Genomic DNA, 26,520 nt, shown 5'->3' with positions numbered 1-26,520 from the left:
GGTGTTCTAGGCAACCTTAAATACACTTATCCGTCTTCAATCATGTCACTTACGTCGCGTCACAAGTCATTCATGTCAACCAAATCAAATGTGACTCCGAGGTTCCCAATGGCAGCTCTTGTTTAATTTTCTCCTTTTTTTTTCAATGAATTTCGAGTTGATTACCGGGAAGTTTAGTAAAAAACTCAGTGTTTAGTGTTAAAATCATAAAAGATCCACAAACTACCACTCCATAGTCATAGAAGTGACATTTTCTCTCATGTTTTCATATTTTGCCAATCCAATGCCGTCTTCAACCAACCATTGTTAGGTTGGATCGATGTTTGGATTTTCGTTAGCCAGACAGTTTCTACAAGGATCTACGTACAGAACGTGGAATTGCGTGTCGCATATTGCCAGTTTGGTTTGGGGCAAGTTTCATTACACCAACAGAAACAATGTGAGTATTTGGCGGTCGTGAAAAATTAAAAAAAAATTGGGAATACCGCCAAAATGGTCGTTTGACGTTTTGGTCGGTGCTGTTGCGCACTAGCGATCTCTCGCGGATTTTCGACGCGCCACAAACACCAAAAGAACATGGCTGCCTGCTGAAAACCATTGGTGTATTGTTAAAATATTCTTTTTGTGGTCATAAACTGTAATTTAACCTAAACAGAGTTATTTTTTTTGTTATTGAATATTTTAATTTGTATTTGGTGCTATTCCAGGTGAGCCTGCTTATTGTTTCTCCTCCAGAAATCCATTTGTTTTATCTTAAAGCTGGCCTTCATAATTGTATCACCAGTCACAAGGAGGCAAAGTCACTGTGCCATTTTCCTTTTATTTAAACAACTGAATTTGTCAAAGTCAAAATTATACAGTGTTCATTACGCAACCAAAAGTTCATTAAACTCATTTTTGAAGAAATTACTAAGAATTACTTTATCATGTCAGTGCTAAATGTTACTAATTTGGACCCTCTCTTCAAATTTTTCCGATTTCCACTCAAGCAGGTATTTATTATTCCATTGCAAATCATAACCTCAATTCCTATCATGATAAGAACATATTTTGAAAAACGTAAAGTACACACAGAACCTGAAGATGTAGCCTTGGAATTAAGGTACATCACTAGACTGGTTAATTGTGTGTTTTAAACTCTCTGCCTATTCATTTTACTCTCTCTAGAATGGTCTAGATAAGTGTAGAGTGCAATAGTTCAATGCTTTTTTTGAGACTGAACAAGAGTCAGATTAAACACTTTCTAGTTAGTAGGGTAAAATATTTATTAAATAAACTCTCAAAACAAATTCTTTATGCTAGGAGTTTTATTCTATAAATTTAAGACTTAAGTTAGGTATACTACTTCAGTGGTGAGTTTAGGGTCATATTTATTAAATATTATCAACTGTTAATACAAGACTGAGCAAGAATTATCAAGAATTAAGGTTTATAACATGAATTTGTCTTGTACAAATTGCTTAGAAAGTGTCCTGGTGTTGCCAATTTACTTATTTAAGGAAATGAGTTTTTGAATTTGAATGGTAATTTTATAGGAAACTGGGGATATGAGCCCAATTTCCTATTAAAAAATGACACCTCCTACGGTGTTACAAAGTGGTGTCAGTTCCAGTTCAAGAAAATTTGAACAAATGTGTGTAATAATTGCTGCTGCAGTCATACTATGAGTTTTTCCCTGCACCTACAAAAATGTCTTTGTCTTATCAACACTTTTTAAACATGACCCAATTTCATAAGTTGGTTTAACATTTTAGATGCCTCGTTCAAGAAAGCGACATCATTCCAGAAGCAGATCTAAATCTAGATCAAGGTCTCATTCTCCAGACAGAAGTCATGAAAGGGCCAAGAAACCCAGTTCACATGAGGATGGAAAAAGACGCCGATTGGACGATCTAGAGAGTCCAGTCAGAAGATCAATTAGGTAAGACCTATTTTAGGGGATTTTATAATGAATTTAAATGCGCAAAGTTTTAAATGTGAAGTTCTGTTTCTGACTAAACAAAGTAATATCATTTAAAATGAAACTACTAAAAAATATTGAAAGTTTGGTGGTTTAAGACTTAAAAACCTATAAATTATGGAGGGCATATTTATTGTGTAACAGACCCTTCTAATCTCTTCTGAAATCCCCTTAATAACACCTGGGGAACCTTGTATAATCCCAATGCATTTCAAAATGCATCAGTCTTTTAACTATAGGGAACCTACGCAACAGCATAAATTATTGCACTGCCCATGTTAATAAACGCCCCTTCACTACAAATTTTATTGGTTTGTGGCAGGGAAAGTTATCTGAAATTAATTTATTGCCATATCAATAAGACTATTTTTATGGATTCGAAGCCAAAAAGCGTGAATGATTACATTAAAACGAGATTAAAAAGCAATTGAATGATTGGTTGACCGATTTCAGTTGTCTTTTTATATATTGATGGTTTCTAGTTTGTTAAGCCTTGTTAGCTGCTTCACTACTTTGGTTATATCACTCTCAAGTTTTTAGAATGTTTTCTGTTTTAAGGGCTTTATACTTATACAGTCTGGTTAACTTATTATCTAAAAAATATCTGAGTGGAACATTTGACCTTTTGTTGCATGTGGAGTATAGTTATGCACTAAAAAAATCATGAATAAATGCGTTTGTCCTGACACGCGTTTGTTCTTTGAAAAACGTTGGTGTGACTGTTATTTTGTGAGGTCGCACGTTTTGCTGTATGATTTCTCCTTTTCACAATTTTTTGTTGGGTTTCGGTTGGTTTCAAATTCAGATCACTTCCAGGATTTTGCCCACAGACTTGGGGTAGTGTCGTTGACCCGCAAAAAAAATAGTATGACGTATTTTAGTGTGCAAGTCTTGCGTTTATTGATGAACAATGTAACTTTGCCCCCGCAGGCCTTCGACCCACGGATTCCGCTTCTCGGCCTTGCCGTCTTTGGTTACTCCATCATGCAACTGAAAATTGCATGGGTTTAAAGTTACTGGCTAATATATCAGAGTTCTTCCACTGGATTGTTAAGTTATTAAGTATTGGATTTATTTAATTTCCTATACTTTAAGCCTTTACCAAGTCAAGCTTGTCGCTTCTATCCTGTTTAATCTGATGAAAGGTACTTCAAACTGAGAAAGGTGTTTCCGCTAATCCAATTTACTTTACTTCCAAGGTTTCACTCCATTAAGAGAATGATATGTTAAAGATAATTTTAAATCAATTTATGTTTAGTTTGTCTTCTGAGTTAAAGGTTGTTATTTATTTATTTGTGTTGGAAGTATCTCGACACCAGTTTACCTACATACAAGCTGTAGGAGTATTCATTATCGGTTCTTCGGTGCAGGAAGTACAAATTACGTTTTGAAATCATTAAAGTATTTTTTTAAGGTTGTATCTCCTATAGCGTGTTTTCAAATCAACTGCATTTACACCTACTTGTCGAGTAATAATTAAATGGGACACACACCATTATATTGTCTACAGAATATTTGGTAAGAATTCCTTATACATTTATGGCTTGGATGAGACATGTGTATACACTAAAATTTCATATTCTTAGCTACAAAGAAACTTCCAAAGTATGCAGCAAGCTGGGCTTGACATGGAAATGTCACATCACACCTTCTAATGCATTTCGATTATTATTATGAGCGCTGACAATAACATTTCCAAGTTCACGTTTTATGTTTTTGAGCTTCTATCGGTATTGGGTCACGTTTTTCCAACACGCAAAGCTACAAGCACGTGCTCCAGGTATCAGTCAGTAAACGAACTCCAAATTATATGGACATCCGGTTTGGTTATCTGTCCAGCTGATTAATCGATTATTGTTATTAACAAGTGGTTCCTGTTATTAGTCATTCTTTGTTGAAGATTCTCCTTGTTTTATAAAGTGCATCACGTTCGAAGGCGGTAAGTTTAAGCTGTCGGAAATGAATGATTGTAAATAAGCCGCGATCTTTTTTTAACTTTTTTATGCACAAATCTTAAAATCGAGGTTTTCAATAATTCTTTGTCTTGTCATGTACGCTCCGGTGATTGTCCTCAGCCACTTTCTGTAGGCAGTGGGTACAATGAAAAGAGATACGCGCTTATTCCCGCGTCCTTCCTTTGTTATCTCGTTTACCCTGAAAGATTTTTAGTTCGTTGTTTATTTTCAGTCACAGTCGCGATTCAGTCGTTCCTCCACTCTGTTCTTGATAGTTGCAATTCGCCATTTGTAGTGTAGTGTTCGGCGACCGCGCGGTACTTGCCATAGTTTGACTTGGTTACCTAGCAACGGTCTTGGATGTTTGTTTAGTGTGAGCATAAAGGGTGTCAGTTGGGTTTTGCTGAAAAAATCTGTTTATAGAAAAAAACAGATTTTTCTAAAATATCTGCCGTCTTGTTGAAATCTGTAAAGTAGTAGTACTTAAATTACTACCTACTGGTTTAGTAGTTTGCTTTGAAAAGGGTACAAACATTCAAAAACTGAATTGTTTAATACTTTTTTTTGGTTACTTTTAAAAAATTTAGGGCTCTTAAAACTAAATTTTTGCCAATGTTTTGACTTGCCTACATTGAACCTATGTGGACAGTTTCAAAATTTTTTTCTTTGTAGGTAGTGAATGACATTGTGTAACTGATTAGGTTGCAGTGTTTCTCTTTAATTTTTTTCTTTTCAACATTTATTTAGGTATATGGTGTTAGTAAACTTTTTAGATTTTCTTGAAACACTTATCGGGGGTAATTGCACAAGTGCATAAAAATTACCGATAATTTTGCATGAAAACTTGTTATCTCTTAACTGCATGAGTTTATTGTCATATTTTTTTGGCGAAAGAGCCCGACACCGAAGGTGGAGGGCTTTTTTAGAAAAAAATATGAAAATGACCGAATGCAGTTTGCAAAGATAACAAGTTTGAACGCAGAATTATCAGGTCATTTTTAAGGCACGAATGTAATTTTGGGGAATATTTCCCGAATAAAGAAAATGTTTTGGTTTTGCTGTAACTATAGATTGCTCAATGGAACTCAATGAACAAGTTCCAAACCGTTTATTAATTTTTGTTGACATCGAGTTTGACATTTTTTGGTTATAAAAAGTCAAAAAAATGCGCATGGACAACAATTAGTGTACTAGCAATAGGCTCTACAACAATGCAGTCGTTATAGATACGTACAGTGCAATTATCGAAATGCAATTATCACTTTACAATGCAATTATCGCTGTCATTCTGGTGAAAATGCACTGCTCATATGGGACATTTAACACATGAGGGAAATATTCGGGATAATTCTTGTGAGGGTTCTATCTAGGAAAGTGTCTTGTAAATAACACCAGGGTGTGTCCTTTAAAAACATTTGACAGGAGTTGTCAAACGAAGCCTACACAAAATGTCACATCTTATCAAAAGTTTGCTTCAGCTTTGTCTCATAAATAGCTGGTAATTAATTGAAGTATGTTCCAAGTAAGTTTAAAATGTTGACCATCATCCAGATTTTGGGAAATGTCAGGTGAAAAGTCAATTTTATATTTAACCTAGAAAGTCTTTTTTGGTAAAAATGGCTCACTTTCATGCTTGACGCAAAACTTGATGTTTTCCAAGACAGATTAGAAATATGAGTAAAGTAACGACTTGCAGATGCCTTTTCAGTATCATATTGCGACCTAAATTTGCACCAGCCCAAGGTGGTACATTAGTCAAAACTCCAGTGGTTTAAAAAACCATTTATCACGTTACATTTGCATGTGCGTAACTTTAAAAAAAAAACCCTCGATCCGCCAAAAAAGGTAGCGGCTACGGACGCGCCGCCAGAAAAATGTGTCACGATTCGGAACCTTCACATACCGCATTCGGGGCAAGGTTGGCATTTTCATTATCGAAGATCGTGTTGTATGTAATTTGTAGATAGGGTGGTTCGGAGCCACTGTCTTTGAGATGCTTCGAACGCTTTGAAAAGCGTTGGCGTAATTGTTGTTACATAAAGCTTACACCTGAAGGTTGTGTTTGTCAATTTTTCTGCCGTGAATAATTAATTACTTCTTGGTGGTTTGCGTTTATTTTTAGAGTTTTTTTTCTGCTCAGCATTCTTAGTGTGCACCAGCTTCACTAGCGCAAGTTCTATTTTTAACTTCAATAAACCTTTTCTGGTGGCGTTTGGAAGGAAACATTACAAACCTTATAAAGAAAATTCTTTCGAACGAAACCATCCATAAAACTGTAAATTATGATAAAGGTCAACCTGGGAAACCGTATGTTTTGCACAGATTGTCGCTTGACTTGACCTTAGTTATTTTACCAGGACAAGCTGTTCTTCTAATACCATATCAGGAGAATCTGTTTTCGCACATTTTTCAGGTTACTTTTAGTATTTCAGTCTCGGTGCTAATTACTTCCACAAATTTTATTATAGAAAATTAAAAGAAATTATTTGGTTTTGTTACTTCAATATGACCTCATTCAAGTACAGCTATGGGACACCTCATATATCTCTGATATTAACTCATTACCTGGCATAAATGAGCTTAATATTTCTTCTTTGAAGGTCATCGTCCGCCACAACGTTGGCATTGATCAATTTAATACATGTAAAAAGAGCATAAATTAAAAATACTTCTACTCGATATAGCAAGGTCAAGTTCTTGATCTTAATTGAATGAATAGCAGTAGGCACTGTGTACCTCACGTTTTAAAATTTAATGCAAATCTGGATTTCCATTCTTAAAAGATTTCAATAAGACGGCTATGAATTTTCTATGGTGTTAATTAGCATTTATGTTCTGAAATGTAGGGTACAAGTGTGTATGGAACTCAAGTGATGGAAAGTAAGAGTGATATGTGCGGTTTGTCGTGTAAACAGTTTTAAGCTTTTAAAAGAAGAACTTTCGAGTGTTAGCAGTTCTTTCTTCTATGTTGTAAGAAGATGACGATGCATTGTACTTAACGGCGAATTCCTACTTAGAAGCAATACTACCGTTTCTGTGATATATTATTACGTGATAGTGATTGACTTGGAACGTTCACACTAAATTATCATTAAAATGGTTTCTTACGCTGTTCACTATGAAATGAGCAGGAGTCAACATCACGACCGCATACTCACTGATTTTAGTCGAATGCGCTTGGAAATGACCAAAGAGCAACCTCAGGTGCTTTATGTTGCTATGGCAACATGGTTGCCAAAATGTAACATGGTCTCTTATGAACAACAGATTAAGTATGTATTGATGTTGTTTTTCTTTGATTTGAGACTCAACTCCAGGAATAACAAAACGTTTAAAACAAATCATATTTGTCGGTAACTACAGTTTAACCTATTTTAGGAAACAAACGTAAACTTTTACAACTTGGTTAGCATTTTGCCTGATTTGGTTATGCTCGGCTGAATTTAAACTACTTCCATAATCACGTAAACAATTTGGTTCAGTGAAAAAATTAAACTGAAAATCTTCATAATTTTAGAAAAACGAAAATGTTCTGCTCTATTGATGTCCTTCTTGTGTATTACTGATATGACAACTATATTTCTGTTTCGTGCGATTATTCTTGTTCATTGTGACTGTGGGAAAAGTGGTTACTACTTTTAGTTTCACTTTAACATTTTTTAATTAAAAAATATGTGGTTTAGAAATCAGTTATTTCTGGTTTCAATTCGTTTTTAGTAAATAACTAATTACACGTTATTTGAATTTAGTAGCGAAAGTGGTTATTTGAACTCATTTACGCGTTGCCAGTAGATAATTCAGTAAAATTAAAGTATATGCAATGAACCTTGCTAAAATTATTAAAAAATATTTTAATTGTTTTATGCAATACGTTATTAAGTAAACCTGTGTTTATAGACGTTTTTATAAGTAAATGTTTTTGATCTAGGACATTAAAATTACGTAAATTTAACTGTGATATTACGCACTAAAGTAACTGGTATAGTTACTTGATTTATTAATTTTTAATTAAACCACTACTAAACATAATTTGAACTTACTTTTTTAAATATGAATAGTAGACTATTTAAAAGGTAAAGTATGTTAATGATTTTATTAATTAATACAAACAAAAACTAGCGTTTATTAGAAAAAGTAATCACCATTTGTGTCCCTGTTATTAAAGACTGACTAAAGGTGTTAATACATGTGAAGTTGTTCCTGAAAATACATTAACTGATGATTTATTTACATGCAAGTGAAATATCAACAAAATAATGAGTTAAAAAATAGCCAAGAAGCTTGTTGTCATTTCCACCTTTGACCGAAATACGGTATGTAATTTTCTGTACGAGGTTTGAAGTAAAATTGGTACCATTAGGAAACATTTTTACCAGCAGTGAAGTGATTTACAAAGTGCAAACCGTTTGCCACAACAGGTAAGACAGTAAGTATTATTGTATGTTAGTAATATCAAGATTAACATGAGTAATTGGAACTTTTTCTTCAAAGCTTTCTCTTATTTGCTCTTACAAAATATACGAAAATTAGCTGCATGCTTTATTTAGACTACAATGTTACCATACTTCATCTACACTGAAAGGTAAGTGGCACAATATCAGTTCCTAACAGTACTATGGTACCAATTTTACATTTTTGATACATTTTTTTGTTTGAAAACTCTTGATAACTGTTTTCTTCTTTATGTCTATTTTTAAGGGGACATTTTGGTCTCAGGCTGGAGCTGACGACTTGCTGTTACCCCATGACGCCAAGTTACTGATCAAAGGTATTTGTTCTAGCTCCAATAACGTGGAAGTCGACGAGACACTACCTGATAATCCCAAGAATGATGTCAATAGTCCACAATTATCTACCATTGACAATAACAAATTAGATGTAAAAAGTATTGATTGTAGATCTGAACAATCAAATGAAAGAAAGGATCCCACCACTACCGAAGAACCAATCACTGATGTGGACCTTACTGACAATCAATCCCCTAGTAAGGATACTTCTCTCACCAATCCAGACACTATTCATATGGAAGTAGTCTATGATAAAAGCGAACCATCCACTCCGAAAAAACATATAACTCCCAAAAAACTACAAAAGAAATTAGAATCTGAGAAAAAGAGGCAACAAAGGCAAAAAGAAAAGGAAGAGCGTGAGAGGCAACGACAAGAAGAAAAAGAGAGATTGTTAGCAGAAAAACAAAAACTGAAAGAGGAAAAGGAAGCAGAGAAACAGAAAGCGTTAGAGTTAAAGCAGAAGCAATTAGAACTTAAGAAAAAGGAAAAAGAGTTGAAGGAAGAAATGAAGAAGAAAGAAAGGGATGAAAAAGAGCAGAAGCGTAAAGAAAAAGAAGAACAAGAAGCGCAAAAACGCCGAGAAAAAGAGGAAGAGCGATTGAAGAAACTTCAAGAGATTGAAGAGAAAAACAAAGAGAAACAGAAAGAAGAGGAGAAAAAAGAGAAAGCTAAGACGTTTTTCAAGAATTTCTTTAAGAAAACCGATTCTGATGAGGTTGATACAAAAGTTGAAAAAGTCAATTCTCATTTTATGCCTTTTGAAGTTAAATCAGACATGAAGCTACCTCCATTAAGACGACCACCATTAACGCTAGAAGAGATGCAGTATCTTGAATCTGTCATAGAAAATCCAATTGAAACGTCTTCTTATATTTGTGATCTCAAGTCTGGTACAGTAGTTCCTAGACGTTCTCCTAGGACGTGGCCTCCTGGAGACCCTGAAGATGAACTTATACTGATAGAAGATAGCAAAGCTCTAGGTGAAACAATACATGAAGATCAACCCATAGGATCTAAAATGAAGGTTAAGTTTTTGCATTTCCACGAGAATAAAAGGCCAGCTTACTATGGAACATGGCGTAAAACTAGTAAATTTGTCAAACCGCGCAAGCCATTTGGCGAAGACCCTAAATTTTTCAATTACGCGGAAGATTCAGATGACGATTGGGAAGAAGAGGAACAGGGAGAGTCTTTGGATGTCTCTGGAGATGAAGAAGATAAGGAAACAAATAACGAAGAAGATGATTATGAAGTGGACAATGAGTTCTTTGTTCCTCACGGTCATTTAAGCGAAGACGAAATTGACGACGAGGAAAACGCGCGTTTATCACCGGAATCTTTCAAGCAAAAATTGAAGCTGCTCAAAGATGAGTTTGATGAAGACATGAAATCAAAAACACGCAAATTAAAACCACGTTTTGTTGGCTGCTTTTGGGTAAATGCCAAGGGTGATAACAAAGAAGATCCAGTTTATATGTATTTACAACCCTTCGCTAGTCTGATACAAGGTCCTTTGGAAATTAAAAAGCGTTTAGACACCTTGACATCACCGGACGAAAAGAAAAAGTCGAAAAAATGTGTAGAGACGCTGCCCAATGAGCTTGCCCCTCAATTTTTAAAAATCATCCATTATAGTGTTAACAAGAAATCAGTTTTGATGGAAGAATTTTTAACACTAATTTCAAACAATCATGAAAAATTAAATATTTCCAAAAGATGTTTGAATAGGTTTTTGAAGAGTTCAGCAACTTTTGGAAAGCATGGTACATCGTCAACTGGCAAGAAGACTATGTGCTGGAAGGTTAACGATGATGCTATGCAAAAATATAACTTGTCTTTAGAATAGTTATCATGCAAGTGTTGTGTGATGGTTAAGATTATTGAAGGTGTAGCCGAGTTCATTGATTACTTTGTATGGTAAGATTAAGCTTCAAAAGTGCCTTTTGTATCAGTAATGTGTTTTTTTATACACTTTAAAAATAAAGTTGGATTAACGTTATACAGTGTTTCATTATTTTTTTTATTAATTGTATGATCTATAAAGTTATGTGGTCCAGTTTTGCGTTGTAGTAGTTTTTCCATGTTTTAATGGGTAAGTTCAAAATTTCGACGAAACATTAAGTTTAAAGACTATTGCTATTTGAATTTATGAATTAAACAAAAATTGAGCTGCTTTTTTTTATTTATTGTTTTTTAATCCTAGAGAGTTGAGTCCATTACAAATCATCGATCGAAGACAGTAAGAAATGTTTGAATTACATATGCAGTGATCTGATGGCGACATCAATTTATAAACCGTATCCCATAGAGCAGTATTTCCTATTGCAGTAGTCAGAGGAATCATCGTTCCCGACTATACGAACGCGGTACGAGCGCAGAGCGCCGGTATAAACGCAGCCATCGTAGGTCGCCAACCAGCAAGAAACGTCCTAATCGCCACAAGCAACACGAGCGACCTAGTAGCCGATCGCAACGAAGACATCGGCGCAGCCACTCCGACGATCAGGTCAGTATCGGTGTTTGATGCGCCTTTTACCCGTGCAGGATGCGCAAAAAACGGGTAACTGGGCTTAACTTGATTGTAGTAACGTAATCGGGTAAGAGCAGATCATCTTAAGTTCAAGGTTTCCTGCTAGGACACGATTTTATTTGCGTAATGGTACCAGAAATGCTGATTATTTGAATTTGCACAGAACATCAGTTTTCATGGATTTTATGGCAGGGTTAACGTACAAAGTGGCAACGCTGTAACTACCAAAATATTTTTCATGGTCATGTTTCTGAGCAAAAGTTTCAATGCTAATAATTCAGATAGATAACAGAGCTTAGTTGCTTTCTTGACACACACGTATAGTACTAAAAATTTTAACTCGTCCATAATTTGGATATAATCCAGGTTTATTTTGTGTTTCCCGGAATTGGCGGTTTTCTCAAAAGATTATTTAAAAAACTTACTTAGAACGCGTACAATTATGTCTCCTTTATGTCTGCTTGAAGCTTTACTACATTTTGAGTACGTGTTTACAAATTATTCATTGTCATAAAAACAGGAAAATTAGTTTCACATAGTTTGAAACTTTTTACATTTATTTTATAATCACAAAGAAAATTAGTGTTCAAAGCTTAAAACTTCTATTGCAACTAGAAAACACATCCGGTTTGCTGTCACTCACCAAAAACGTTAAAGCATTTAACATTTAGTTTAAGGTGTGTTTAATACAATATTGTTTTTCACCTCATCTGTAATGCGTTTCAACTCGATTCTATTTTTATACTTTATAATAATTATTGATCGACCCATTGAAAGTAATTTTGCTGTTTATTAACGTGTTTTGGCCTGTTAAGATTGAAAGGGATCTTTTAACAAGAGTATATTACTATATTATTTTTGAATTATATATTAATATACTCTTTATTATTTTAACAGTAAATTTCTCTGTCGTTTATGGGTTGCTAGTCAATTTAAGTAAACCAAACATGCAATGGAAGTTTTATAAACACTGTCCTGGCAATACCATTTTTGTTACAAACAATTCCCATTGTTCTTGATCGTAAAATTTGAAAAACGCGTTTTTATGACTTAATTTTGGATATCGTCCCGACGATGAGTCCGCGCGAATCGGTATCTGTGCGTTGCTGGCTAAATACGCCACCTCCAATAAGAGGTCGGTTATTTTTGTCCGAGTGGTGCATGTTTTTGAAACAGTTAACTGACGAACCACTAGTTAGACAACAGTTTCGATGCGGGCAAATCGCGACGCGGCCCCTACGATGCAGGACAGACTTCGCCCCCTTTTAAAAAGGGTGACTTTGGGCTGTGTTTGACGCTCAGTCCTCACTCTTAGTGCTCCCAGTTTGGATTGCTTGAGGTGAATATGTTCTATACCAATGTCTAAATAACTTCTTCATCTTAAACCATGTTGGAGTAGGTCAAGTTTTGTGAGCTTACAAAACAGAACTCACACTCTTCCATGCTGTGTTTGGATTTCTCTGTATGTGGATGTAACTGTGAAAATCTCACATTGTAACAATGTCAGTTACGGTTGCTTCCCCTGCATCGTTGGAACCATGGTCCGCGTCTCAACGAAAGGCCGCATCTCGGATTTTTGCTCAAGCCCTATTTTCTGCTCTTCGTAAAGCTCCTTCAGAAAAAGGTCTGTAAAATCAGGCGAGCGATTTGTCATTTTTTTATCCTGTTATGTTAGCTATACAGAATCCGTGGAACGTTACAAGAGAGGTCCAGTCAAATGAAATTAAAACTCTAGAAAATCCACAATGCGTACCCGTATCATCTGAAACTGATGAAAGTGATTATAGCGACGAAGAGAGTTCTTGCTACTCAGACAGCTATTATGATGAGTCTTCTTTCTGTGAGGTGTGCTGTAATTTTTTCCGTTGGCACTAACACTACATAACTCCGGACAGGCTAGGTCAAGGTTTTACTGGTTCTCTTCTTGATTAATAATTATTATAATTACTTACGTATTCTTGAAACTAGTTTGTCCGAAGGTAGACGAGTTTGTACGTTTTATTACTGATCGTGAATAAACCGAGTGAAATAACTAGCCATCCACCCTTTTTGATCATTAACAACAAAAGGTTCTCCATTAACTTAATTTGAAAACTTTCCTTGTGTACGTTTAAGTACATTATCAATATTTTCTGTATTATTCATTTCCTAGCAACCATACGATAGTTCTCCGTAAACTTGTTATTCCCCATTTTTTCACCATTAATAATTAATTTCAACGGTCTTTGGCTTCATTATTTAAACATGATAATGTAGAGGTGTCTCTTGAATTCGGCATATTTCAAGTTGCTATGGCAGGTTAATGCCAAATAACCTAAGAGGGGTTAAGGCAAGTAATTCGTTATCTTCACCTTGACCCTAGCCCAACTAATCAAAGCCAAAATTTAATATACATAGAAAAGCAGTAATGATTGGCTTCTTGCCAGTCGTCATTAGCTTGTAATAATTGTGTAAATTTTGCTTTAGGGGTTTTCGTGAAAACTACCTGGCTTTGCATATAAACTCTCCTATAATGCAGTTATATGCGTGTTTATACATGGTGATATGCATTAAATTCTGCATCGCTTCTCTGAATAATTTCCAGAGCGAAGGTGTTTTCGATTTACTTTAATGTTTCACATTAGACTGAGATTTGAAGCTTTGAAGTAGTCAATATTAGTGCATTAGTTTTAGTACTGTATTTTAACTAGTTAGTTTTTTTTCTATATTAATAAAATACGTTTTGACTTTTTAACTAATTCGATATGCAGACGATACAACCCATTTTTAATATTGTGCAACTACAATGGACATAATTTTCATTTATTAGTAATTATAATGTAGTGAATCGAAACTAGGGCTCTTCAGTTCTCAGAGTAATTCAAAATTGTCCTTAAATTTAAGTTACCCAATCATGTCAAGGTTGTTTACCGTTCTTAAACCATATTTACTCGACTTTTTCAACGTTGTATAGTTGCCTTAAAACTTAAATTGTCAAAAGTGAAATCTCCCAGTTGCTAGTGCATTTTACTGTCGGAAATCGGTCTTCGCCGACCTTATCCGTTCAGACAAGTCTTCAGGTAAAGTAATTAAAATTTTAATTCTGAAGTTGAATGTTTAGACAGGTGTTCATATTATAAACATTTTTGCTTACTTTATGTAAGCATTTTTGAATTTTGTGAAGTTAATTTTGGTCGGACACCTATACAAATTAAACTTTTTGTTTAAACGTGGAACACCCTGTAGGCGTAACAAACTTAAATATGTGGAAGAAATCCAACAACACATGCAGAAACCGAAAGAAGCTGAATATTATTAGCAGCACGCGAGCGCTAAAGAGATGATACGCCTGGCGGCTTAAGAAGCGCTACTTACTGCTAGGCAGACCGGCGGTAATTCCTCTTCGTTCGCCGGCGTGTTTCCCTGTTTTTGACTTATTTCACCGATAAAGCATGACCATTTATAGTTTATCGTTTCCCCGTGTTTGTTATGATTGTATTGTGGTTTAAAAGTAGTCTTATCGTGGTTCAGAATGACTCCGGCTCGCGCAATAATTTATTAATAACCAATCTCCTTGTTGCTTGTTAGTGTTCGGATAACTATGAAGTTAATGTTGTGGATTTGCGTACAAGAGTGATGATGGTGTAAGTTGTAGTGACTTGGAATGGGTTGAACGCTTTTGCAGAATGATTGTTATCTGGCAAGTACTGAAGATTTGAAGGTAAAAAAAGTATAAAGAGGAGAATGCAGAAAAAGCGGAGGTACTTTCGAAAGTCACGGTGTCTCGGTTCTTTTAAACGATGTCTTATTCAAGTCTTCCGAAAGGTTAGTGCCTCGTATCTATTTTGTTTACCTAGTAGTTATTTAAAACTGTGTCGTGCGTCATTTTTATTTTGCCAGAAGGTTCCCAAAAAATCTGCTATTGCCAGTGTTTGTCACACACTCACACACATACGTTATTTTCGACCCTCCTCCCCTTCGGTTCCCGCTCACCTAAATTTACGTAATTATAACTCGGCGCTCAGTCGAAGGCGAGCGTCGCGACGGTGCGCGTTTGCCAACCGTGTAATGATATTTTTAGAACTGAACGTCTTCAACGTGCACCAACTGCTTATTTGACCGAGTACAAAGGGAATGCTAAATATTCTGATCAATGTACACGTCGGGCTTGTCTTATAGCAGGTACCGTCCCGCCTATTACGACGAGGGCGAGCGGTACTCCACGCATTCCCATAGTTCGAGAGCGGTTCCAGATTACTCTTGGTTGGGTTCCAGCAGTTATCGTCCAACAACAAGTGCTTACCAACCTTCAGGAACCAGAAAATTGCCGGATGAAACATCTATGGCTAGTAGTAAGAGTGGTACGTCAGATTCGGGTACACGAAGGCAACGATACACGCGCTCTTCAACTCATAGCGTGGCTCAACTACTCAGCGACTCGTGTTCTAGCTTGCTCCAAAAGATTACCACAAAAGTACGAGGTCCTTCCGCCACAGTCGAACGTCAATTGCAAAATAGTTCAAGTAGTTCAAATATTAGCACTAATTCCCATAATCGACATCCAATTCCATTATCTACTAGCAAAAGCAGTACGGTAGTACCCAATTTTGGATCGAGCAGAAGTCGCGTAGAAGATAAATATACGTCTGTGTTAGATAGAATATATGGACGAAAACGAGAAACTGAAAGAAAACGCGAGCCATCTGTAGGACGCTTATCCAAAAGCAACACTACTGTCAACGTTTTGCAACTTAGTGAGAAAGCCTACCCTTATGTAAATAGCAGTACTAGTGTTGTGCAACGTGAAAAAACCCCGTACCGAAGTGAGCAAAGGAAAAATATCGTATACCCAGAACCGTCCTACGCATATCTCGATAGAGACTCTGTATATCGAGTACGACACAGATCAAATCATTCCGAACTAAGGCCCAGACGGTCTTCGAAACCTCAAAGGGTGGGAAAAAGTGAATACAATGAGCGAAAACCATCCCTCACCACCACAAACCTTAAACTATGTGCCGTTGAAATTCCAATCCTAAACGACCACAGTGACACTGAAACACCAAAGCCCAAACATGTCGATTTGTTGAAGGAAGTGGAAACGCCAAAGGTCAAGGACGTGGAAAATGTTTCTTTAGTTCCTCCAGCTGCTTTATCGACCAAAGCCCTTTCCGACGACTCTGATGCCACTCCAACTCCAGCTGTTCCAGACCCGGTCTCTGAAAGGGAGGCCAAACGTAAGGAGATCCAGAGTTTGATCATGAAGTATTCGGCGTTAGACGAAGCTTATAACAAATCTAGTGTCGTGGCCGCCCCCACCGGTACCACCAGTGTGGCGGCGGCCATAGCACAAAAATACTACCCTGAGACCACCAAGATGGCGGCTGTAAGTACGACGGGACAGCCCTCAAGTAAAAAATGTATGATTGAGCGTGGCCATCTACCTCACTAACAAGAGTGCCGCTTGTTGACAGGAAGATTTTTAACCGTGTCATTCGCTAAGCGCGTGTTGTTTGTGTAAGTTACACCTTTTTATCTCCGATCGGTTTTTTTATTAGTAATTTGTATGACAAATTAACTAATTTAATTTTCCGTGTGCTTTGAGGGAGGAGGGTTCAAATTTTACTAAATTTTGTGAGGATCCATCATTGTCTTCAAAATATGTCCCAGTCTATTCAATACTAGTTCCTAGTTCTAAAAATATTATTTGTTTATCTAACTTCTATTTGCTAATTTATTTTGCTCGAAACGAGGTGTTTTCCAGTTTTATTACTCCATATGTTTCTACTTGAGGACAATATATCATAAATACATATTTCTTTTTTAAAATATGTTACTCCACCCACGTCCAAATCTGACTATTTCCAAAAATACCGAAAACATAACGAACAACAAATTGTCAAGTTTATGTAAACACCAAGGCCACTTCTGCACAGTCGTGTCAATTTACAATAATTGTATGAATTTTATGTTAGTTTTGCTTTGCCTTCACTGCTAACGCATTATTAACTTACCCATAGGTGTGGTGGTCCTTTTCCTTACTTCAAAATTATTGGCTCTTTGGAGATTAAACAGTTCCAATGTTGAATTAATGCCAACATTTTCGTTGGACCGTTCTATTTTTGTATGGCGTATTCAGACTTTCCCTATATCGCTTTTGTATTTTTTGATTATTCATCATTACTGGTTGGTTGCTGAATCATAGAAACTTTTAAATTTTAGTAGTTTCAAGCATTTTTTAAGTGAACAGATTTTTGTTAACTTTATTGGGTTGCTCTTATCAGCGAATTAAATCTGGATGCAAATCTTAATCTATTTTTTTATCGTTATTTTGTAAATCATATCTAAATGCCATGAAACCAAAATTAGCTGGTGACGCTACACTGTTATACGCCTAATTTCAGCAATGTTCCACCTGATGAAAATAGAATTTTCTCACGGTCAATGTGAGAAAAGCTTGATACACTTTGGGTAGTTATTTTGGACTAGCTGAGACAATTAGTGAATTCCTTTTTTCACTTCAATGGTCGCTTTATTCCCCATTATTCACGAATTAATTAACTGCATGTCGTTATACCACCGTTAAATTGGATGTTGTAATATCAAGTTTCTTTTTTTTTTGTAATGTGAAAATATCTAAACATGTGTATTAAGGAGACTTGATATTATTTACATTGTTGCCTAATTTTTAAGTGTCTGATATATTAAAACAGCGTGCAAAACATCAGGCTTTTACGATACTGTACAGCTGTTTCATTGATATATTTTGTATATTGCAACAGAAATACCCTTAAAATGGCTTTTTAATGTTCTATTGGTTTTGTAGAAACTACGCGTGCCATTAACTTTTCACTTGTTGAAAATTTGTTATAAATATTACCATAGAAAGCTTTTAACTTAATATAAACGTTTCTGGATGATTCTCATGTTACTGTTATTCTTGAGGTTTGCGAAGTAGTATATCTGATTAAGTTATTTCAGACTGACTAACAGGAAACCCATTAGGGTAATTTAAGTCGCAAATGAAAGTCTGAGCTGCATAATATTACTGTGGCCACACAATGCAAAATTTTGTTAAGCTCTGAGCTATTTTTAATGAAAGCATTATTTTATCGAAAAGTAAACAGGAAAAGATTTGTATTACAGTTTTTCAGCAGAGAGAATTAATTGAATGAATCAAGTCTATTGTGGAACTTTATGTAAGGCCCAACAATAGTTTCCACAATTTACTTTTTTACTGTTTCTTAACTACTTAAAGAATTTCTAGGGTCAAGGTAACCACGATTCTTTTAAAGACACGTGTGAAAAGGGAGTTAAAAACACGAAATTGTAAACCAGCTTGCTAGTTTTATTATCTTAGATCAGTATTTCTGGTGCCATATACGTTACTGCTTGTAAATACTTGAAAATTTTTTGTGTGCCATTTTGAAAAGTTCGTTGATTGCTGATTTGGCAATCCCTTTGCCTCTTTGTCTTTGCTTGTCGGGCCACAATCGACCTTGCGTGCGCTGTTGCCATATCGATGATGACCATGTCAATACGTGCAATGCCTGTGCCAACCAATGCAACCCACCTCGACCTTTCATACGAATTGAACCGTACCATGATGACCATGAACCTTGATGACGATGATGTTGATGATGATTGATGCGAACGACAACGCACCACCTGACGGATTGATGATAAACAGAGCTCGAGAGCACCATCCGTGGAGGACGATGAAGAAGGGCACCTTATTTACCGATCGGGAGATGTCCTGCAAGATCGATGTGTGTGAATACCGCTTGATTTAAATGACATTTCTTAAAATCCGATATTTTTAATTGGATGTATTGTTTTGTTGCCAAAAAAACAGAACTATCAATTTACATTAAGGTGGTTTTGAGGTCTGTGTTGCAATATTGATCACTTGATCAACTCTGTAATAATAAATAAATTGCTTCATCACGTTCTTTTGGTAGTCAAACTATATCCAATTGATGGTGTCGTTTTGAGAAGTGTTACATAATTTAGATCACGACTTACATTTAAGAAGACAGCAATTAGTCGTATATCTATGCGAGTCAATCGTAAAGTAGTTATTTTCCAATTCAACACGTTTCTAAAATTACCTGTGTATTTTGGCAAACTGGATAAATTAGTCCTCTCAAAAATTTTAGCTTAGGAACAGGATTTGCATGGCGCTGTATAATTCTCTCCGTTAGAAAACAATGCTTGTTAATTTTCTAGAAAGTTTGTTTTACAGTAAAAAGTTTAAGGTTCGAAATTGTTAGGGACATACAGCATAACGAGCATTGTGATCTAACCGATGATATAACAGATATTCACCGTCTATGGTGTTGTGTTGCAGATAAAATTCTTGGCACCCTGGGTGAAGGAACGTTTGGCAAGGTGGTCAAAGTGAAGGACTTGGAAATGTAAGTGGGGTCACCAATTTTCATTCAGTTTGTTATTTAACTCGCATCGAATTAGAACTCTTTCACTATTCAGCCAAGTGTAACAGCTGGCTTACACATTCAAAATATTACCGAGTGTAACCGTATTAATAAAGTTTGTCAATGCCCTTTCCTCAGTCGATAATTTAAATCCTCCCAAATTGGAGCTCAAATATTGGCACTGTAATTGTGTAATGTCAGTGTAAATGGGTTGTTTTTAATGAATGTTCTATTTGCTTTTACAACGCTTTCATCGAACATATGAATAAAAATGTTAATAGTGTTTATGAAAGTGTTAATAAATGATTGAAGAAATTAAATTTGCATTTATACGCTATCAAATTTTCAAAATAAAGAATGGCCTTAAAAGATACTAATAAAGTAACATTTTGAAAGTTTTCTAATTTGTTCTGGAAATATCATTAAATAAGTATTAGAACAAGCAATCAATTTGAAATTATTTAAGTAACCGTAACATGTGATTACTGTTAGATCAATAACATTATTTAACATTTCTCCATTTACTTTAAACGCTTCATTAAATTAAATACGTAATTGCTATTCATTATCAACTCTTCAATAGCAGTTATTCAATGCAATGTGTAGGTAAATCATTAAGTTATTTTACACAGTACAAGTGTTGTTGACCCAAACTTGTTTTTTGAGTGGTTTACAGCACACAAAAATGATCAGAATCAGATAACAATTTACATAACTGCCCTTGACATTTGGCTTCTATGTAACATCCACAAACCATAAGCACATCAACACTTTACGATTTAATAAATCATACTAAAGAATGTATAGATTTTTTGTGTCTATCAGTCATAGTTTAAATTTGCGACGTTAAAATAGAATACGGTTTACAACTAACACCATGAACGTCAAAATAATTTTGCTGTAGACATTAATCAATCATTTTGAATCGTTTTTATGATGAATTACTATTGAAAGACATGTGCTTTAAAATAAATCGTTCCTTCACTTGTACGCACTTTCTAGGGATCATTCCATGGCTCTGAAGATTATCAAGAATGTGGAAAAGTACAGGGAGGCTGCAAAACTTGAAATTAACGTACTGGAAAAGTTGTCCGACAAGGACCCTGATAGTATGCAGTAAGTTTAGTGTGTAACGCAGTTTTGTAGTTGTTTTAATGTTAATTCTTTTCAAAGTTTATGCGTTAAAATGCTGGACTGGTTTGACTACCACGGGCATATGTGTATTGCTTTTGAAATGTTGGGCCTTAGCGTGTTTGATTTCTTGGTAAGTCTTTTAATGTAGTAAATCCCTTTTAAACTTAAACTAATTTCGTAGAAGGACAACAACTATCAGCCGTATCCATTAGAACAAGTGCGGCACATCGGGTATCAGTTATGTTACTCGGTCAAATTTTTGCACGACAACAAATTGACGCACACAGATTTGAAGCCAGAAAACATCCTGTTTGTCGATTCAGATTTTGAACTTGTGTATAATGCCAAAAAGGTAGGCCACATCAATAATTTAGATCACTTAACTTTTGCTATTTGTTATTAACTTTAGCTGCAATTTTTTATTTGTATTTTTAGCGTCGCGACGTAAAGAGAGTGAAAAGGACTGATGTTAGGTTAATCGATTTCGGCAGTGCCACTTTCGATCATGAACATCATAGCACCATAGTCTCGACCAGACATTACAGGGCGCCCGAAGTAATATTAGGTGAGTGAGAACTTTCCCGAATAGTGCTGTTATTATTAGAACGCTTAAACAAAATGTTTGATTCACGTGGTAAACCTAATTAATTTAGAACTGCCAAACTTGTGGTTGGTTCTATACTTAAGTACAGTGCATACAAACAAATGTTAGATAAAATTAGTAAATTACCAACGTGGACTTTATATCTGAAAATGTATTTTAGTGTGAAAACGAATTTATTGTAGCATTGTCATTGGAAGTCATAATTTTAATCGACTATTTTTGTTTTAAACCGTTACAATGTTTCTGCTTCTTGGCATCAGATTTTTGTATTGGAATATTGTGCAAAACACAAATGAAGAAGCACTGAGTAATTAACTTGAAGAAAATGAAGTTCATGTTTTTTCTATTGTATCTATGTTTACCTTGATGTCACGTCAAGATTACTGTTAAACAACAAATGAACAAAGTAATCAAATGAAGTTAAGTCGATTAAAAAAAACAATCTTATTGGAAAACATCATCGTCCTAGTAATCATAAAACTGAAGTATGTCCCTAGTCCAATTGTTTACATTAAGCAAATAACAGTAACAAGTGTTTATGATAAAACGTTGTAAATTTTCGTTTCGGAAAAACGTAAATGGTCGAACACTAAAATAGACAAGTGGGCGCTAGCAAAACCCACGCAATATATCTCAAACCGTATCAATGTTTTTTAATAGTTATTTTTGAGAGTTTTTTTTGCATTGATGTATTTTTTTTGTTGGTTTAAGTGAAGTGAATGGTCGAAGGAAAATATATTCCGATGCCTTTCATACGCTTATCACGATAAAAATAGATGTTTATGGCGTAAAATATAAAGACTATTTTTGGATTTTTTTATGAAGCTGCAACAGTGTATTACGTCTAATTTCAGAACTAGGATGGTCGCAACCGTGCGACGTATGGTCAATAGGATGCATCCTTTTCGAGCTGTACCTTGGCATTACGCTTTTCCAGACCCACGACAATCGTGAGCATCTGGCCATGATGCAACGAATTTTGGGTGATATTCCTCAAAGGTAATTTGCCTATAAAATGACTTTATTACATTTTACAAAGGCCATTTCAATGATTTAAATTTGGTGCACATAGCAATTAAAAATATTATTTCGCCCAGACCGTTTGGAAGCCCAATCAATAAAATAACAAATTAAAATATTAAATAGGTATTTATGTTTGTTTGTTTAGTTGATTCTATTTAACTTGGCAACTTATTAAAAGCCTATCTAGTGTCATCCCAATAAATATTACCTTACTTACTGGCTAATTTCAGAATCTTTCAAATTATTTATAACTAAGGTCAAATAAGTTCCAGTGTTACCTGTTAAACTTAGCCGTTTATTAATAATTTTATTTCCGCAATTAGGATGGCAAGGAAAACCAAGACCAAGTACTTTTATAAAGGTAGGCTAGACTGGGACGAGAAAAGTTCGGCCGGTCGCTACGTTCGAGACAATTGCAAACCACTATTGGTAAGTTATCAGTAGAGTCCGGATTTCTAGGAATTTTGCTTTTAGTAAATTATTAAAGCAACCAACCTTTTACATCTAACGTGAACGATTTACGCAAAAACGTCTTTACAAAAAAAGAAATTTTTTCGTGCTTTTTTCTTTTTGTGCTTAATTTAGTTTTTTGTGCTTATTTGCTGCTGTTTTTTGTACAGGTTAATTTACAATTGCAATAGTTATATCAAGATATTGAAGGCTTCTGAGAGAGTGTTGTAAAATGTGTAAGTATCAATTTACAAATTTAAACTGACCAAATAATTTCCAAATGCTTCTGAAGTAGCCTAAAAAATGTAAAAACAGTCCAAATCACTATAGAAGCTCCATAATGCCTTGCCAAAGCTTCCAAAACCTTTTAGAACACTCTAAAGGCTTCCAAATAAACTTCAACTAGTCTAAAAACGTTTCAAGACAGTCTAAAAGTTTCTGAATGCTTTTAGAGCAGTTTAAAAGTTTCTAGAACCGTCTACAAGGTTTCAAATGTCTTAAAATCAGCCCAGAATCTTAAATGCTCCTAAAGTAGTCTAAAAAGATTTCAAAACACTACAGAAACTCCAAAATGCTTCAAAAGCAGTCTCTAAAAAAATCTAGAAGCTTCCAAAAGTTTTTATGAACAATCTAAAAGATTCCAAATGCTGTTCAACTAGTCTAGAAGTTCCCAAAAGATATCAAAACAGTCTAAAAGCTTCCAACAAATTCTAGAACCGTCTAAGAATTTCCAAATGCCTCTAAAGCACTCCAGAATCTTCAATATGTTCTTTAAACTGTCCAAAAGCTCCTAAAGTACTTTAAAAATGTTTTAAAACACTACAGGGACTTCAAAATGCTTTCCAAGCAGTCGAATGCCTTCCAAAATGGCCTAAAAGTTTCCAAAAGCTTTTAGAACGGTTTAAAAGATTCTAAATGTTCTTCAACTAGTCTAGAAGCTCCCAAAAAATATCAAAACAATCTAAAAGCTTCCAACAAATTCTAGAACCGTCTAAGAATTTCCAAATGCCTCTAAAGCACTCCAGAATCTTCAATATGTTCTTTAAACTGTCCAATTGCTCCTCAAGTAGTTTAAAAATGTTTTAAAACACTACAGGAACTCCAAAATGCTTTCCAAGCAGTCGAATGCCTTCCAAAACGGCCTAAAAGTTTCCAAAAGCTTTTAGAACGGTTTAAAAGATTCTAAATGTTCTTCAACTAGTCTAGAAGCTCCCAAAAAAATATCAAAACAATCTAAAAGCCTTCAAAAAATTTTAGAACCGTTAAAGAATTTCCAAATGTATCTAAAGCGTTCCCGAACCTTCAATATGCTCCTTAAACTGTTCCAAATGCTTCTAAAGTAATTAAAAAAAAATTGAAAGTCTTCAAAACTGTCTAAAATCTTTCGTGTGCTTCTAAAGCAGTTTAAAAGCTTCAACAAATTTGTAGAACTTGAACTCAAAAAAAGAAGATTTTTATCCTTTTTTGAGGAAAATAATTTTGCTTTTTCTCACAATTTTAGTGCTTTTTAATCCGGACTCTAGTTATCAGTTTTGTTTTTTAATTTAACAGTTTCTTAATTTACAAATAATTAATTTGCAGCGATACAAACAGTCAGACGAATCCGACCATAACTATTTGTTCGACTTGATATTCAAGATGCTCGAATACGAACCGTCGGAAAGAGTGACCCTAAAAGAAGCGATGAAACATCCGTTCTTTGATAAAATTCCAGGACACCATCGTCTTGGCGATCACGGGGCCGCTGGAGACGTCAGAAGAGAGCGTAGTTTGTCTTAAATTTGTTTTGATCGCAGCTTTCGGTTCATTAATGTATAAAAAAAAAACTGTAAAAATGTACTTGTTGACAGAATTATGGTGTACACCGATATTCGATAAGTATTACGTCACTTTAGTAGTGGACTTTTCTATAATTATTGTTTAACCCTCCCATGAAACTGGTTTTCTTGTGGACGTCCTAAGTAGTTGAGTAAAACAAAGTGAGAACTATTATATTTTTTCAAGCGTTTAATTTATTTTTTTTTTGTAAGAACTAATATATTTCTCAAAGGATTTGTTTTGATTGCGATTTTTTGTTGAATGTGACATGGAACGTTAAAGGACTTAGACAAAATAAACGCTGAAGTTTGATTGAATGATTTTTACAATTCATAGACACAATTCTAGTTATAGTTAAAAATCTTTAATATGGTTAATTGCTGATGGTTATATGATTTTCTTGAGCTAGTTCGGTTTTACCCCCATGTAAATAAATGAATATACTTATATAAAACAATAAATTTAATTTTTAATGGTGTTCTTTATTTATCTTGTCTGTCTCCCACTTCTAAAGTTACTTTAATCAAATGAATTATTCAAAATGTAGGTAAGTAATGGAAAAAACTAATTTGTAAGATGTTATGAAAAAGTTTAGTATTCCAGTTACTAACTTAAATTAAATACCAATGACACCTACCTTTGGTAATTCACTTATCTTTTGGCTTTCTAAAAATCTGAGTTTTCTGATGGCCAAGCTAGAGCAAGTCATATTTTCACACAAAAATGATCTGACAAAACAAACTGAAGCAAATTCAAGGGGACAGGAATGGTTGCAATAGTAATGCACAAACATAGAGACAGTATTTTAAATTTTTTATTATCATAAAAATAAAACACTTAAATTATTGTGGGCCACCATCACCAGACGGCATGGACCGAATAATGTCAGAATCACCAGGATCTGTGATAGACATAGCACATACTCGGAAATATTTACCACAAGCAGTGCCTAGCTCTACATTGTTGCCAGAGTAGTGATGGACACCAGTCTTGGCCAACATTGCATAGTACTCAATCTCTGATTTCCTCAAAGAGGGAGTGTTATTAGCAATGATTATCAGTTTGGCTTTACCTTGCCTCAAAGTCTGAAAAAAACACAAAATTGAAAGTGTTTGGCTATCAACATGAATCAAAGTGTAACCTAACCTATGATTAACCTACACACATTCAATAATTTACTACTATATAGTTTTTAGTTTTTTACCTTTAAAGTTTGTTTGTACCCCAAGCAGAATTTGCCGGATTTCATTACCAGGGCCAAACGACTGTTTATGCTCTCAATGGCTTTTTTCTGTTTCTTTGGGGCCACCATGGTGCCTGCAAAACAATGAAATTTCTCTATCAAATACCCCAAAAACCGAAAACTTATTATCTAGGCAAGTTCAGTATAGAAAGACAAACAGAATTAAATAATATTTCATTAATTTTTAAGGGTTTTACACAAAAAAATAGTACCTTTTTGATAACTGCACGTGCTAAATCACAAACTGACGATAGTAAAAAGGAATGTCCGACTGTCAAACGTCCAATGGCTAAAAATTACATGTGTCAATTTAGATGACGTTGACAATGACAAATCAGTAGTCTCAACCACAAAACACACGGCAACAGTAAAAATTTAAAACCCTGTCCTCTAAAATTAAAAAATAAATCATCAAAAACACATTATAATTGTTAAAATGTTATAAAGGTAACACAAAAACGATAAATTATCCTTCATATTGCCTACAATTAAAAAATAAAAAACAGTTTACTGCTTTTCCTTGTTAACTTAAACAAGCATTGTAAGATGGCGCTTTTTAAACCTTCTGCCATCTGTCAAATAATAATCTATCCCATAAT

The 26,520-nt window shown here is 34.9% G+C and overlaps 3 protein-coding genes across 6 annotated transcripts; 2 read left to right on the top strand and 1 right to left on the bottom strand.

Moving 5' to 3' along the window:
* Positions 1 to 90: 90 nt before the first annotated feature.
* LOC145731198 (chromatin assembly factor 1 subunit A-like) lies at positions 91 to 10,704 on the top strand. Of its 3 annotated transcripts, none has more exons than XM_081982861.1 (3): positions 91 to 439; positions 1,755 to 1,921; positions 8,697 to 10,704. In XM_081982861.1, the coding sequence occupies exons 1-3, from the start codon at positions 320 to 322 to the stop codon at positions 10,549 to 10,551; spliced, it is 2,142 nt and encodes a 713-aa protein (XP_081838987.1). In that variant the 5' UTR covers positions 91 to 319; the 3' UTR covers positions 10,552 to 10,704. The 3 variants fall into 3 exon arrangements, with proteins under 3 accessions (XP_081838987.1, XP_081838989.1, XP_081838988.1); XM_081982863.1 differs by lacking the exon at positions 91 to 439 and adding an exon at positions 546 to 707; XM_081982862.1 differs by lacking the exon at positions 91 to 439 and adding an exon at positions 809 to 992.
* Doa (CDC like kinase darkener of apricot) lies at positions 6,997 to 25,151 on the top strand. 2 transcript variants are annotated; one of them, XM_081982860.1, is made up of 11 exons: positions 6,997 to 7,187; positions 11,034 to 11,211; positions 18,905 to 18,983; positions 19,565 to 19,631; positions 20,652 to 20,765; positions 20,823 to 20,913; positions 20,965 to 21,135; positions 21,219 to 21,348; positions 22,242 to 22,386; positions 22,734 to 22,839; positions 24,442 to 25,151. In XM_081982860.1, exons 1-11 carry the CDS (start codon positions 7,012 to 7,014, stop codon positions 24,637 to 24,639), a joined length of 1,455 nt encoding a protein of 484 aa, XP_081838986.1. In that variant the 5' UTR covers positions 6,997 to 7,011; the 3' UTR covers positions 24,640 to 25,151. The 2 variants fall into 2 exon arrangements, with proteins under 2 accessions (XP_081838986.1, XP_081838985.1); XM_081982859.1 differs by lacking the exons at positions 6,997 to 7,187; positions 11,034 to 11,211 and adding an exon at positions 15,054 to 16,600.
* Positions 25,152 to 25,470: 319 nt separating this feature from the next.
* Positions 25,471 to 26,284, bottom strand: RpL30 (ribosomal protein L30). The gene is made up of 3 exons (XM_081982864.1): positions 26,134 to 26,284; positions 25,883 to 25,995; positions 25,471 to 25,763 (listed from the first exon to the last, which is right to left on the bottom strand). Exons 2-3 carry the CDS (start codon positions 25,988 to 25,990, stop codon positions 25,521 to 25,523), a joined length of 351 nt encoding a protein of 116 aa, XP_081838990.1. The 5' UTR covers positions 25,991 to 25,995; positions 26,134 to 26,284; the 3' UTR covers positions 25,471 to 25,520.
* Positions 26,285 to 26,520: the final 236 nt, after the last annotated feature.

The sequence above is a fragment of the Ips typographus genome, linkage group LG6 (genome assembly GCF_016097725.1).
Source record: "Ips typographus isolate SLU linkage group LG6, UJ_Ityp_2.0, whole genome shotgun sequence".
Taxonomy (NCBI): Eukaryota; Metazoa; Arthropoda; class Insecta; order Coleoptera; family Curculionidae; genus Ips; species Ips typographus.
Note: the sequence above shows the minus strand (reverse complement) of the source record. Positions and strands in the feature narration are given on the sequence as shown.

Coding starts and splice junctions, on each gene's coding strand:
- Doa (XM_081982859.1), top strand. CDS start 15,368: ATGTACACGTCGGGCTTGTCTTATAGCAGGTACCGTCCCGCCTATTAC. Junction 21,136..21,218: donor TTGTGTATAATGCCAAAAAG/GTAGGCCACATC, acceptor TTGTATTTTTAG/CGTCGCGACGTAAAGAGAGT. Junction 22,840..24,441: donor ACAATTGCAAACCACTATTG/GTAAGTTATCAG, acceptor ATTAATTTGCAG/CGATACAAACAGTCAGACGA.
- LOC145731198 (XM_081982861.1), top strand. CDS start 320: ATGTTTGGATTTTCGTTAGCCAGACAGTTTCTACAAGGATCTACGTAC. Junction 440..1,754: donor ATTACACCAACAGAAACAAT/GTGAGTATTTGG, acceptor TTAACATTTTAG/ATGCCTCGTTCAAGAAAGCG. Junction 1,922..8,696: donor CCAGTCAGAAGATCAATTAG/GTAAGACCTATT, acceptor TATTTGTTCTAG/CTCCAATAACGTGGAAGTCG.
- RpL30 (XM_081982864.1), bottom strand. CDS start 25,990: ATGGTGGCCCCAAAGAAACAGAAAAAAGCCATTGAGAGCATAAACAGT. Junction 25,764..25,882: donor GGTACAAACAAACTTTAAAG/GTAAAAAACTAA, acceptor TGTTTTTTTCAG/ACTTTGAGGCAAGGTAAAGC.